The 14,144-nt window shown below is 46.2% G+C and overlaps 1 protein-coding gene across 11 annotated transcripts in view; it reads left to right on the top strand.

Annotated features, from left to right (window-relative positions):
• fgfr3 (fibroblast growth factor receptor 3) overlaps nucleotides 1-14,144 on the top strand; it is a 72,328-nt gene that overhangs the window by 21,680 nt on the left and 36,504 nt on the right. For 9 of the 11 annotated variants that reach the window (XM_030391286.1, XM_030444055.1, XM_030391283.1 and 6 more), the window contains exons 3-4: nucleotides 5,110-5,373; nucleotides 9,280-9,345. In XM_030391286.1, coding sequence (XP_030247146.1) covers nucleotides 5,110-5,373; nucleotides 9,280-9,345 — 330 coding nt within the window. The remainder of the gene's footprint in view (nucleotides 1-5,109; nucleotides 5,374-9,279; nucleotides 9,346-14,144) is intronic. The other 2 variants (XM_030391284.1, XM_030391280.1) reach the window with 1 other exon arrangement.

Below are 14,144 nucleotides of genomic sequence, written 5' to 3'. Positions count from 1 at the left end.
CATCAGTGCAGCTGAAGTGGGACGCAGTCATCTCGAACTCACGCTGTATCTGCCGGACCGCCACGACAACAAACGAGGCCGTTTGTCATTTGTGGCCGTGCAGATTCTTCTCTGACCGCAGCCACATCGACAGTCGTTTTTATTTGTTTGTGTGTTCGATTAAACTCAGTCTCTGCTGCACATTTATGTTTTCATCCTACCGAGTCTGAGGAGCCGTAAAAATCTGTCATAGTGCAGAATCGAGCCGTTCTGTGTGAGTTACTGCTGTGTTTGGATATGCAAAGCTGCTGTCTGACTTGTTTTGGGAGCTTCAACTGTCGCTCAAGCGTCCAGATGCCACTTCCTGATCATCGGATGTGTTCACATGCTCCGTGGTAAACGGGTTAATGGCCGCACACGTGTTGCTGCACGCTGGAATCAGAGAGTTTTATCTTTGAAAATGACTCGAAGACAAAGAATCAAGTACCAAAGTAGTTGGCGACAAAGTGCAGCTGGAGATTCTGGGTTGCTTTTAAAAGGTCAAAATATGGACCTAATTCCAGTCTTTCCATCATCCCTCACTGTCAGATGTTCAGAACCACGACTGGCCCGGTTTGATTCCAGCACTCCGCTCAGTGGCAGCTTTGGGTTTTTTTAACCTTTGCTCACATGCAGAGGAAGGTGACCGAGTAACGGCCAGTTTCACATTCACCCACAGCCGGACACGCAGCAGCTGGAATTTTCTTTTCAGGAGTTTAAAAATGCTCACTTACTAATCATGAATCCCTCTCTGTGCATATTTCTCTGCGACACATTTTACACGAGCACGATTTCAAAGAAGTGTCTCCTGTCAGTGTGATCAAACCCGTGACTGTACGTTACAGGACGTTCCCAACACGGCGGCCTCGGTCTCCGCCGAAGCTCAGTGGTCGCTCGATCCGTCCTGAAAGGTTGTGCAGCGGCACAAAGTGAAGCCTTTCAAACCAAATCCACTTTTATTCAAAGCAGCTTCCCCTTTTTTCTCCACGTTCAAAATCTGCATTTCAAAGTGTCGGATCTGAAGCAGGAGCAGATATTTTGTCATTGACGGTGACCACAGAAAGAGGCTTTGCTCTTTTGTGTGACACCTGAGAAATAGAGTTTTTTTTTTAATGTACGAGAGGTTTATCTTTTGTTTTGTTTCCTTCTTTCAGTAAATTGCGTTTGTTGAGCCGCTGGCAGGGTAAACATCCAGGCGGTTCCTCCCCATCTCGTCTCCCTGGATCAAAGAGAAACTATTCCTTTTATAACAGCATCATACAAATGCGTTTCTCTGCACTGCTATTAACAAACTCTAATTAAATAAACTGCAATGTCTTATCCATATTCCCCACTCTCACACGGGCCACAGTGTGCTTTAAATACACGTGTAATGTAGAGAATAATAACCGATTTGTGCAACGCAGGCTTATTTTGTGCCACATACTTCACTTTGAAAATACAGTTTGAAAGTATCCCACTGAAAAACAGTCACCGCCAGTCACTGCCCCTTAGGTCCTGGTCGACAGCTGGGAGATGTGTTAGCAGCTTGTTCGCCATGTTCAACGAAGCCTCTTAGCATTTTTTATCGAATAAATACATAAATTAACTTCTCTGTTATAAGCCCCAGTCACATACATGTTAGTAACAGTTGTTTCTTACTGCTGTAGGTGTGTTCTTTGTGCTTGCTGGCTTAGCTCAGTTCAGGGTCTGTTCTTCAACCCAGGGGCGGTGTGCTTTGTGCTATCATTAGCCCCTAAAGGAGTGTGTTGCTGCTGCAGTAGGTCTTTGTATTTGGGCTCAGGGGCTTCTTGCTTTGTGCTAATTTTTGCCGCTAAAGGTGTGTGTTGTTGCAACTGTGGCTCTGGTCTTTAGCTCAGGGGCAGTGTGCCTTGTGCTATCAGTAGCCGCTAACGGAAAATGTCGCTGCTGCAGTAGGTCTTTGTATTTGGGCTCAGGGGCTGCTTGCTTTGTGCTACCATTAGCCCTTAAGGGAGTATGGTGCTGCTGCAGTAGGTCTTTGTATTTGGGCTCAGGGGCTGTTTGCTTTGTGCTACCATTAGCCCTTAAGGGAGTATGGTGCTGCTGCAGTAGGTTTTTGTATTTGGGCTCAGGGGCGGTGTGCTTTGTGCTAATGTTTGCCGCTAAAGGTGTGTCTTGTTGCAACTGTGGCTCAGGGGCAGTGTGCCTTGTGCTATCAGTAGCCGCTAACGGAAAATGTCGCTGCTGCAGTAGGTCTTTTTATTTGGGCTCAGGGGCTGCTTGCTTTGTGCTAATGTTAGCCAATAAAGGTGTGTGTCATTGCCACCGTGGCTCAGGGGCTGTGTGTTTTGTGCTAATGTTATCCAACTAGATCTCAGTCATGCACAATGATTTGTCAGGGAATTTGATTTAATGTTAAGCCACTAAAGGTGTGTGTTGTTGCAATTGTAGCTCTGATCTTTGGCTCAGGGGCGGTGTGCTTTGTGCTAATATTATCCAACTAGATTTCTGTCATGCACAGTGACTTGTCAGGAAATCAGATTTTTTTTACTACTGTCAGGATGTTTACAAGATTTCTACAAATATAACTTATAGAATAACTTTGAGCTCCTAGCTTAATAGAGTCATCTTACCCAAACTATCTGCAAAAAGGGATAAAAGAAATATTTCAAAACTTTAGCACATAAAACACAAACTACCTGCCTGGTTAGACACTGTTAAGTGTAAGTGAGAGAATATGGTTTTGTAATGGAGGGGAACTAACCCTTTAAGCCAGAAATATGCACCTAATACAAAGAAACAGTCAGTCAGTCGACGGTGCTGCTGCTGCTGCTGCTGCTCATTCACAGCTGCCAGAGGAGGTTTGAGCTCGAGAGCCGGGGCTCCATAAAGCTGAAGTGAGCTATGAGTCTCTGGAGATTACTATATCTACCCCATAAAGCCCAATTCCTCATGTTTAAGACCTGAAGATATTCTAAGACTGATTTTCTCCTTTTCTTTCACAGAGGTCATGAGTAATACACAAAAGTAGCAAGCCCCCATTCATGCTGGGGCTGGATTTATGCTCCGTGCACCGTCGCCTCGCTGTTTTTCTTCTCCTGAATGGGCCTTTTTTGCTTTAGAAGTAAAAAAAAAAAAAAAAAAAAAGTGCTGTAAATATCGTTGTCAGAGCCAGAGGCTGCGCGGAGAAACAGCACAGCGTATAACTTGACTTTAACATCTCCAGTAGTTTTTTTTTTTTTTAATGGGTGTAATAAAACAGAGAAAACAATTCACAACTCATCCATTCAGTTCACTTTCTTTTAAAGAGCCGCAGCACAGAAGAGAAAGTCTTTAAGCATGTCTGAAGCGTTCAGGGCTGAGATGAAACAGGCAGAAGAAGAAGACATTTTGAGTGGTTCATATGTGTTTTTCACTGCGCACACACACACACAGACACACACGAGTAATGGACCCGAATACAAATCAGAGCTACTGGTTCTGTTTTTACAGACTGAACTGCAGTTTATGTCTGAGGAAGGTGTGTCTGTTTTTACGGCTACATTTATCTAAATGCTGTTACACTTTACTTTGCATGTTCGGGTTTTATATCCAAGATGAAATAAGCTCTTCAGATGTTCCAATAAGCTGATTTAGAGGTCAGAAATGTTTCCACGTCCAGGCTGCAAAGTCCAACAAATCTTTGAGTAACTGGATTAAAATTTTGGTGCAAAAATGATCTTAGTTCTCAGCTGTGTTTGTTCTTCTGTCGTCTTTGTCTGATCTTTAATATTTTCTTGAACGTTGAATCTCCAGGTTTTACTCCCTTCACTTCAGCGTCGAGCGCTCCCTCTGTAGTTTGACTTTGGATTACCGACGATCTGCCGACAGACGCACGTGTTTCAAAGGCGCTCTGGCGGCGTTACCTGCTGCTTCTCCCGCACAAACAGCTCCGCTGTCTGTCTGCGTTCGTCTCCTCGGCTCGCGCTTGTCCGCACGAGCAGCTTGCCTCACTTTGAAAGGGCCCATCTATAATTTAGAGCACCTATTATGTATTCCCCGTGAAGATTGTCTCGTCTGGGCAGCTCCTGATTTCAACCTTGCCTCTCAACTCCAATTTCCTAATCAGAGTTCGAGGCTTTCTTTGTTCTAGTCCACCGCTCGTCCAGAGGCCGCTGGCCTTTTCCGCGGGTCAACAGTGGGTGTGTTTGCCATCATAAATCTCCCTCTTAACACACCTCATTCAGTCGTTCCCATGGGTGGGTGCGTGTGCATTCGTGTGTGCAAACAAGTGTGTGTTGTGTACACTGTTGCCCGAGCAGCTCGTTGAAAGACTTTCACAGCGCTTGTTTGTTGTGTGAAATATGCGCACGTCTCTGTTTGTGCACATCGTGGCGTTCCCTCGCACCGTCGCCAGAGCGTGCATGAGGTCGTCTTTCTCGTCTCTCCCTGACGGCCGTGATGCGTAATTGAAGTCTGGACGAGATGACACCTCAGACGGGGGGGACAAGAGGATACACAAGGGCTCCCACTGTTTATTTATCCAGACGTGTCCCTCCATCTTCAGCCGAGGCCGGCATCCTTAGTGAAGCTTGTAAACATGTTGATTTTTCCCTGGCTCGGACCGGGCTGGCACACGGAGCTCCTGGAGTAAATGAGCTGGTGTTTGACAGGGAAGGTAGAAGAGGAGGAGAGGAGGAGAGGAGGGAGGAGGAGAGGAGGAGAGGAGGGAGGAGGAGAGGAGGGAGGTTCATTTCCACACAGCCGTGATCTGTCTCCATCTTTATGCTGGAAGAAAAAGTTTCACTTTCCTGCCTTCCAGAGGCAGATTAGCTGATAGCTCGCCAACGGCTAATTCAGCATCACTGCCTCTTTGTTTCAGAAGGATCTTTTCTTAGACTGAGAAAACTCTATGACTGAGTTTGGCTTTAATTGCGTTGTGGAATAAGGAAGAAGGTGTTTACACAAAATCTTAAACCTTTCATTATTACAATATTTACACCAGTGAGGAGAAAAGATACTTTTACAGGTAGAAAAGCTGCCTGAACATTGTGAACATTGCTGACGGGAACAAATTGCTCACCTTGCATTATGTATTGAATTCACAGAAATGTTGTATTAAATCGTTCTTCTGTGTCTTCTCTTCTGCAGACTCTGTGTCCAGCGAGACAGCCTTCCTGGAGGACTATGTTCTGGGCATGGGGGACACCCTGGAAATGTCATGTGACCTGGAGGACCACTCGGAGCCCGTCGTCTGGTTCAAAGACGGCGCCGGGCTGGTGCCTGGCAACCGGACGCGGCTCGGCCAGAGGATGCTGCGCATCATCAACGTGTCGTACGAGGACTCGGGCGTCTACTCGTGCCGGCTCGCCCACAGCAACACGCTGCTCAGCAACTACACCATCCGGGTGACAGGTGAGAGAAACCCTGACGGACACAATCAGCGTTTCACAAAGTCCAAGATGACGTCCGCAAATGTCTTGTTTTGTCCACAACACAAAGATATTCAGTTTCGAGTCAAAGAAACCAGAAAATATTCATATTTGAAGGGTAACTAAAACGTTTTGTGGCTCCAGAGGAAGCTGCATGAAATCTAATAATCTAATCTAATTGCCTCCAGTGGCTGCGTTGCATGACACACAATTGATTCATCATTGAAGCTCCATTATTTTTCTTTATAATGACGGGAATCTGGTTACTTCTACCTCTTAAATCCACTAAAAATGCCTCAAATTAAAGAATCTGAAAGAGAAAACAGGCACAAACTTCAGCTGTTTACTTAACAGTCTACTAACGCCATAACTTTGGATTTAAGTGGTCGCGAGCCAATGAAGAGGGTCAACTTTTATGGAGATTTCCAAGAAGAAAATACTTTCAGTGCAGCAGTTTCATTCGCCAGGAATCAGAAATGGCTTCTTCTTCTTTCTCTCCCTTCACATGGATATTATCTGCATAATCTAATGACGAATCTTACATAAGAGTTCACAAAAGAAATCACATTTTCAGTGGCATTTGAATAGAATATGAAACCGAGGACACGCTCATTGTTAAAGATACTGGAGTCGGCAGCAGAGCTCCAATGCAAACAGACACTCTGGCTGCACCGTGTGGAGCTCTCAGTAAAAATCAACCTGCTTCGACTTCTGTTTTTTTCCCGCCCGTTTGACAGACAACCGAGAATCAAAGTATTTCCTGTGAATAAACAAAGCGGAGCACTTACAGCCGCGACGTCTCGACACGACGGCTTTTCATAACGGCTCGAGAGAAAACGAGCGGTGAAAACTTATAGCTCGGGAGCAAAAGTCCTATTATTTTTCTCCTCCTGTTCGGTTTCAGCTCCTGGATAGCTGCCTGCCAAAGCTGCACACACACACACACAGTTACACACACACACACAGTTACACACACAGCATCACACCGGCTCAGACTTCCACCGGCCAAGTTTCACACAGATTTCCCTCCTGATGCACAGTCAAAGGTGGAATTCATTATCGTATGAGGGGGGATGAGTAAAGTCTTAAACAAGTGTGTGATGCAAACAGAGCTCTAATAGGAATTCAGGAGGGGTGTGTGTGTGTGTGTGTGTGTGTGTGTGTGTGTCAGCGAGCAGTAGCTTTAAAGACTTGCCGGCTTTTTTTTTTTTTTCCCCCCTGTTAAACTCATGGACACCAGCTGAGCCTGTTATTGACAACTAATTAGAAAGCAATTAGCTCGAAACATTTCATCATTGGAAACAGATGGGGTGGCAAGAAATGAGAGAGTTCGCTCCCTCTCAACTCAACCCCCCCACCTCCTCACACACACACACACACACACACACACACACACACACACACATATTGATGCATGTGTTTGGCTGCAAGCCGGCGAGAAAATGGCCTTTTCCAGCGCTGATCAGAGGTGGACAGCTTCTCCTCCTGGACTCACAGATCATCTCCAGACTTTGCCGGGAGGACACATGCAAACACTCTCTCCCCACATCACCGATTCAAAATGAGGAAAACATCCATCTTGTCCAAGTCATGCTCTGCTTTAAACATCACCCACTGAGGTGGAATAACTGCACTCGCTTCCATCTCAGGAGAGAAACCTGTGCAGCGAGCGGATCCACCGCGGCCCGTTGTCAGGCGCTTCAGATCATTTTAACGCTCCGAACATGTTTAAATTACTTGTGAATCAGACTTTTGACAGTGTGTGGCGGCAATATCCTGTTCTCCTCCCTCCACTCTAAACACAGACGCTCAGCGCCGTCTAAAACACACACGGACTATTGTGTTTTTTCCTCAAATATTTGAGTAAGGTGTCAGATATTTAGGAGCGGTATCAGATTTAGCACCTGGACGGCGTCCAGACGGCGCAGAGCGGCCGGCTCGTGTTGTACACACACACACACACACACACACACACACACACACACACACACGGCGGCTGTAATGTGAGGGGGGTGAAAGAAGTTATTAGCAACATGAAATTGTGTTTAAATTTTTTGTAAATGCAACATGAATATCTGGAGGGCGATCAGAGAACTTCTTGTAGACAGAAAACTGGTGAAATATGTCGGTTATAATTCAGTTTTTAGCAAAAACAAATAGTATTTTAATTGTTTCCAAATTTACTGAGAGTCTTTGGCATCAGTCAGCAGTTGATCAGAGAATCCATTGTTTCAAGTTGAGCCTTGTTTTTTGCTCTCTTCACTTTTGTTTGAGCAGCAGATTGCATACAAAGTCCCCGTCCTGCCGCAAACGTCCAGAAATGGTTGCTTAATTTATCAAAAAATGTAAGAGAAAATAAAGATTGACTGATTTAAGACTGACTTCAACTGTGCACTCCTGCAATCAGGACAGTGTGAGCGTATTTGTCTTTGTTTGTATATCCCAAAAAGTTGTCTTAAACTGAAACAATAAATCTGGAGTTGCTGGAAGCGTATCTGATCACCTCGATTGACTGATGGACTCCAGCGAGTGTTGTTCTATATTTATGGATGAAGTTATTGGTTTTTTAGCCAAATTAGCGGTGTGACTTCAAGAATGTCCATCTGATGGTCGGCTGAGTCCACGACTTAGACTTATTTTATGACCGATTACCTGCAAAACAAAAACTGCCTCAACTCTACTTTGTGTTTAGCGCTAATAAAATGTTAGCATGCAAGTAAACGCTTAGCAAAGCATGGTCGCATTTAGCTCGAGTGCAGCCGTACAGAGTTGCTAGCGTTGCTGTAAACGTCTGGAAGATAAACTTTCCAGACGATATGAAACAAAAATGTGGCGCCTTTCGTGCAACAGCTGCTCGAGACTGACAATGTAAGAGATAATGAGACATGCTAACAGCACTAACTGCAACAAACACAGGCTACGTGTCCACAGTTGCCAGCTTCAGTAATCACTCACCGACATTAAAGTCAGTCTGGACCGTAACGTGAGTAAAATGAGCTCCTCTCCGCTGAGCTGCGCCGCGTTAGCAGAGAGGAGTCGAATTATAAGAAGCCAAAACCTGCTAGTCAGGAGTTTCAGGAGCAGTTTGAGCTCACCGCGGCTGTTGAGGTAACAGCTGGCTCTCATTAACCAGACCTGCGGCGCTGAACCCTGAAAGCGTCAAGGTCACATCGAAAAATAATTACGACGGCGTGGAAACGTGTGATACGTTCGAATCTAAACAGTCCTATCTGCTGCTGGAGAGTCATTAGGCCCAGACGTCGCCTGACACGCCGACTGTTACGCTAAAGAGTTAGCGTGTGTTGCACAGATAGAGTTGTTGTTGTAGGCCGTGTGTGTGTGTGTGTGTGTGTGTGTGTGTGTGTGTTCATGCACATGTGAAAACACACACTCACGCGAGCAGCACTAATGACCCTCTCATTTTTAACATCTGTGGAAATGTTTTGGTTGCAACATGCGAGCGAGCCGCCACGCTGCAGAGAACTGTGGACTCATTCATGAGTTTCTCAATGAGCAGAGTCAGTTTCAATACGCATTCATGCATATGCCAGCGTGTGTGTGTGTGTGTGTGTGTGTGTGTGTGTGTGTCTGTGTGTACATTCGTCTAATCGTGTTTGCGAACACACACCATTTAAGCTCCGCCGGGCGTTTGACATGCACAGAACTCCAGCTTTGTGTTGTTTTTTCTCCCTCTCTCTCTTTATTTGCCGCTCGTCGTGCACGAAATAATTAACTCGACGAGCTTTACGGATGTGATCTCCGTGTTATCTGATGGTCATCGGGTCGAGTGGTTTAAACAATAGAGACATTGTGTTCGAATGAAGAAGTCGTCCAGATGAACGACTTGCAGATTCAACTAACTCCGCCGTGTTTCTGCTTCCTTTTTCAGATTCGCTGTCGTCCGGTGATGATGAAGATTACGACGAAGACCCAGAAGATGCAGGTAATGGAAATGGTGAATTCTCAATTACTACTATTTGACTAACATCAGTAGATAACACTGCTGTTTGGTGTCGTGATGAACAACCTTGTGTGGAACCAGCAACCTCTCAAAGCCTTAATTTCAGCGTATTTTTGCAGAAGTTGTCGTTGAAATCTCAAAATTCAACCCTTCTGAAAACAGAACAAAGCGTCCTCCAGCTGTCGGTCGTCTCACCACTTAAACACGAAGCATTCACGTGTTTCTCAAGTCAAAAATACAACCTGACTTCCATTAAGGCGCCGTGAACTGCGTCGTTAAGCTTAATGTGCAGCACCTGCCTCCCACGCTGCTGTGAATGTGTTTATAGTGACGAAGATTAAACTTCTGCTACGGATTTGCTGCAAGAGCTGCAAGCGGATCGATCCGCTAAACTAATCACAACCGCTTACTTAGTCCAGGTTTTAGTGGCCGTGATCACTTAGTGACGATAAACTGAGATCCAGCTGGATGGAAATCCAATATAAGGGAAGACAAACAAAAGCAAAACAGTCCTTAAAGACGTTACGTGCAGGAGCGCTCAAACTTTTTACCTGTGTGGGCCAAAAATGAAACTTAATGTTCAGGCACTTATTGTGCTGTTCAGATAGAAAGTGATCCCTGGTTTCCTCTGTTGCTGCTGTAACCCTGAATGATCAGTTAACCTAATCACATGGTGACAAGCGAGAGTAAAGTCTTTATTTCAGTCCCGCAGTCCGCTTGTGAGACAGAAATGTTCTCTTCAGTTTGTTCATGTCAACAGTTAATCTGCATTTCAGAGTTCGGACTCGTTTCACTCGTCGCTGTGATGAAGGATTCTGTCTGCAGGAGCCGCAGGATTGCTCAGAAAGGAGCTTTTTATCGGCAATTACGTGACTTTTATTGGATTTATGGAACTGATTAGGAGTTTTCTATCTGTAATTGGAATTGTATGGCTGTTATAAGCGCTCTCTGTCTCGCTGTGCTCACATTAAAAGCGTCTCCCCGGAGCACCAAACTTGGTGCCGCAGATGAGAAGCGGCTGCCGTCTCCGGCGGGTTCCATCCTCTCTCAGCGCTCTGCGGCGATGCGAGCTGTTTTGGCATTCGCAGAGGAGTTCAGGTGCAGGTGAACAAAGAGCGACGACGGACGGCTTCTGCCAGCTGCGTGCGCTTAACACGCTCTGTTCTGTCAGCCGGCATCACTCCGGGGAGACGGAGAGCGTCTCCGCCAGAAGGTGAGGCGCAAACAGTCTGAGAGAGAGATGGAGTAGAGATGAAGCGATAGAGAGTCAGGAACTGAGGATCTCAAAGAAAGTGGGTTGGATGGAGAGATTACAGTTACCGAGGGTTACACCTCTTTCTACTCTCAAAATAAAGCAAAAAATGCCCCAAAAATGCATTAAAAAGAGCTTTTAAGTGAAGACATCATGTCAAAACCCCCCAAAAAGGCGTTTCCCTTCAAGTGTTTGAGACGTCTGTTGATGCAGAAGGTGTGAAGAAGTTCAAGGGAGCTTCTGCTTTTTCCATCTCGCTGTAAGAAAGGAAGAAATGTGTATGTTAATGAGGCAGTTGTTGCTGATGACAGCGTGCAGGAGGAGCGCTGAGAGAGACGGATCGTTAAAAAAAAACGAGGAACAACTGTTAGTGAAGCTGCTGCCTGGAAAAACAAGAGCTCAGTCGCAGCCGTAGATCAACAATCACCTCATCGTTTATCTGAGTCTCATGTTTTATGACTCCAAAATGAACAATGATCGTTGTTATTGTTACACAGGGAATGCATTCTTTGCCTTGGCGCGATCACTTCCGGCATTTAATCCCTGCATTCTGCTCATTTGTATGTTGCAGGATTAAAAATGTAATCTAGCTTTGTATTCGTGCGGCGCCCCCTGTTTCTCCTCGAGGCGTTTAGCTGATGCTCTTATCTGCGAGAGAGATTTACAGGAGAAAGCAGCAGAATAAGCTGGAGAGTAGCTCTGCAGAGAGCTTCCTGTTGCTGTCTTTGTGCTGTGGAGAAGCTTAACACCTGCACTGTACAGACCTGAATGTGTTTGAATGCGGCGCTGAAAGCCTTCGAGTGTTTTCTGAACGGGCCGAAGTGGCAGCGGCGACTGCGGCGGCGGCAGCTTACAGAAAGACATCCTGAATGCCGGTAAATAGCCTCAGACTGCCAGACTTAATCTCTGGATGTAAGTCTACCTCATGACATACGAGGCTCCGATTTCCCGGCCAAAAGCAGAGGGATTAGCCCAGAAACGTTAAACCCCATATCGCTGCTTAATGTCCGCTAAGCCACCGCTAATTAGCCGGCTGTAGCAGGAAGGAAGCCATGTGACGAGCCACTCGGCCAGGCGGAGAGTCCCCGCCGCTGAGCGGAAAGAGCGTCCACGTCCGCACGCAGAGAGAGACGAGGAGATGGTGAACGAGTCGGGACGTTAATGAGGGAGAGGGGAGGGAAAGCATCCGCCGATTGACAGCGAGACGGAGGCGGTGGCACAGAGGAGAGAATGTCTGAAGAGTTGAGTCACTCCGAGCTGTGGAAGAGATGCTGGAGGACAGACAGACACTCACTCAGCTGTCTCCCAAGGCCTTCTGGGAAAGACGCTGCACACAAGTGGAATCATCGACCCGTTTGTACGAAGTGACACCAGAATTTGCGTCCGTTTCCTCGGCGTCTTCCCAGTTTTACTCTCAGATCTCAACCCTATTGAAACTGCGTCTGAACTCAACAAAGATGAGACAAAAACTGGATTCTGCAGACGCAAAAAAAGTCAATTTTCAGTGACCTAACTTGCTGTTTACGTACGTACAAAAGTCCAAAATGCATAGAATAAATAGGTTTTTAGAAATATCTGTGTACGTGTGGACAAGGCCTCAGGCGTCTGCTACATCTACAACCAAACATTCAGGTGTTCTCATGCAAAAATACAACCTGAGCTCCATTAAGACAGAATAAGCAGCACCTGCCTCAGTGAACCTGGGAGTGTACGAGAGAATTAAAGAAGTTACAGCTTTGAATAAATGTCATACAGCTTATTTCTCTGTTGGTTCTCTGGGGTGAATGTTTTGGATAATGTAAGCAACCAATCTAACAAACAAAAGGCTCATTTTAAGACATTTAAATGCAGAAAATGTCATATTGTGTTGCCAAGAATGTAGAATATTAACACATAACTCTTGAATCAAGGTTGCATCATCTTGATTTTTTTAGAAAAGTAACTAAAAGTATTGCACTCTGACTGAGTAACATCATCACGTATGAGAGATGCAGCCGAAATGGAAAATATTCCTCTGGTTTGGACCGAATGTGCGGCACTTCCTCCCCGCTGACCACTCAGAATACGTCTTAAAATGAGAAAACCTCGCTGGCGAGATGCAGCGAGTTTGAACCTCACGCAGATCTGACAGAGAGTAAATAAAAGGTGGGAGATAGAGCCGCCGTCCGCCCTCACACGATGAGCCAGAGTTATTAAAGCGGCTACTTTTTGCAGTGTGGAAAGCGACGTACACACTGTAGTGAAAGGGCAGTGTGTGTGTGTGTGTGTGTGTGTGTGTGTGTCGGGGGGGAGGAATGTTAACAGAGCCTAATCTGTGCTGTGCTGTGCTCCCGAGCTATGCAGCCTCCTTGTTTACCCTGGCAGGAGAGCAGAGAGCCGGACGCCGGGCCACGCTACGCTGCTCCGCGGCCGCCATTCCTCCGACTCTGTTTGCCTTGAGTCCCTGCAGGCCCTCCGGGGCAGCGTGCCTTCAAAGAGCCCCAGTGTAATCTGTAATGAAATCTGCCTGTGTGCTCGCAGGCGTCAGCGAGGGCAAATTATACAATTACACAATTAGACCTCCTCCTCCTCCTCCTCCTCCTCCTTTTTTTTTCCCCAGATCGGTGTCTGAGCGCTGAAGGGCCTCGTGCAGCGGCGATCGGCACCGCAGTGTGTCCTGCTCCGGCTAATTGCTGTTGCGCTGAAGTCGGGCTGATGCACAGCCGCAGTCACGCTCCTCCGACCCGCAAACTCAGAGCCGGGAGTCAGAGGAAAAGTGAGCCGAGCGCTGCGGGGGGGGTTGTGTGTAGGAGTATGACGCCGATGCTCAGTCCAAACACAAAGAAAAAGTGTGATCAAGAGGCTGCACAGTCCTCCAAACGTCTCATTTTTCACTGATAGAAAGTATTCAGAGCATTTTAATCCACGTCTGGATCGGCATCAAAATACACACAGTGGCAGACGATCATCGCAGCGAGAAGTTCATGAGAAAAGATCGAAAACCTTTAAAATCTCAAGAGAAAATAAATCATTAGGGGGGGAAACTCCTGGATCGCCACCAAAACCTAATCACTTCTTTTTCGTTTCGTTTCCAGCGAATCTCGCTGAAATCTGTAACAATTTGCCGACAGACAAAGTGAGTGGAAGCGTCGGACGCTGATACAGACACTTACGTGATCTCGTCCAACTCTGAAAGGGAAAAAAAAAAAAGCTAAATCAAAGTGATTTTTAAGCAGCAGCAGATGTTGTAAAGTGCGAAAAACGTCTGCTTGAAAACCCCTAAAATATATAACCTGATTCTGTACTCGCTGTCAGCCTCATTTGTGAATCCGATCCCGGCTGTAATATAAAACCTCCCCTCCGTGAACGCGTCTTATGAATATGAATATGAGTTTCCTGCCGACCGACCTCTCCCTGCTTCTGTTATCCGACGTAAACCAAACAAACAGCGACAACGGGAGAGTATATTTAGGCTCCCCTCCTCACTTAACCTCGGCAGCTGACAGGTGTAACCGAGAGAAGATGTTATGGTAAACCGCTTTCCACCACAGCGCCTGCAGAT

Source organism: Sparus aurata, chromosome 16 (genome assembly GCF_900880675.1).
Source record: "Sparus aurata chromosome 16, fSpaAur1.1, whole genome shotgun sequence".
In the NCBI taxonomy this organism is placed as follows: Eukaryota; Metazoa; Chordata; class Actinopteri; order Spariformes; family Sparidae; genus Sparus; species Sparus aurata.
The sequence above is the reverse complement of the archived record's forward strand: the minus strand, read 5'-3'. Positions and strand labels throughout refer to the sequence as shown.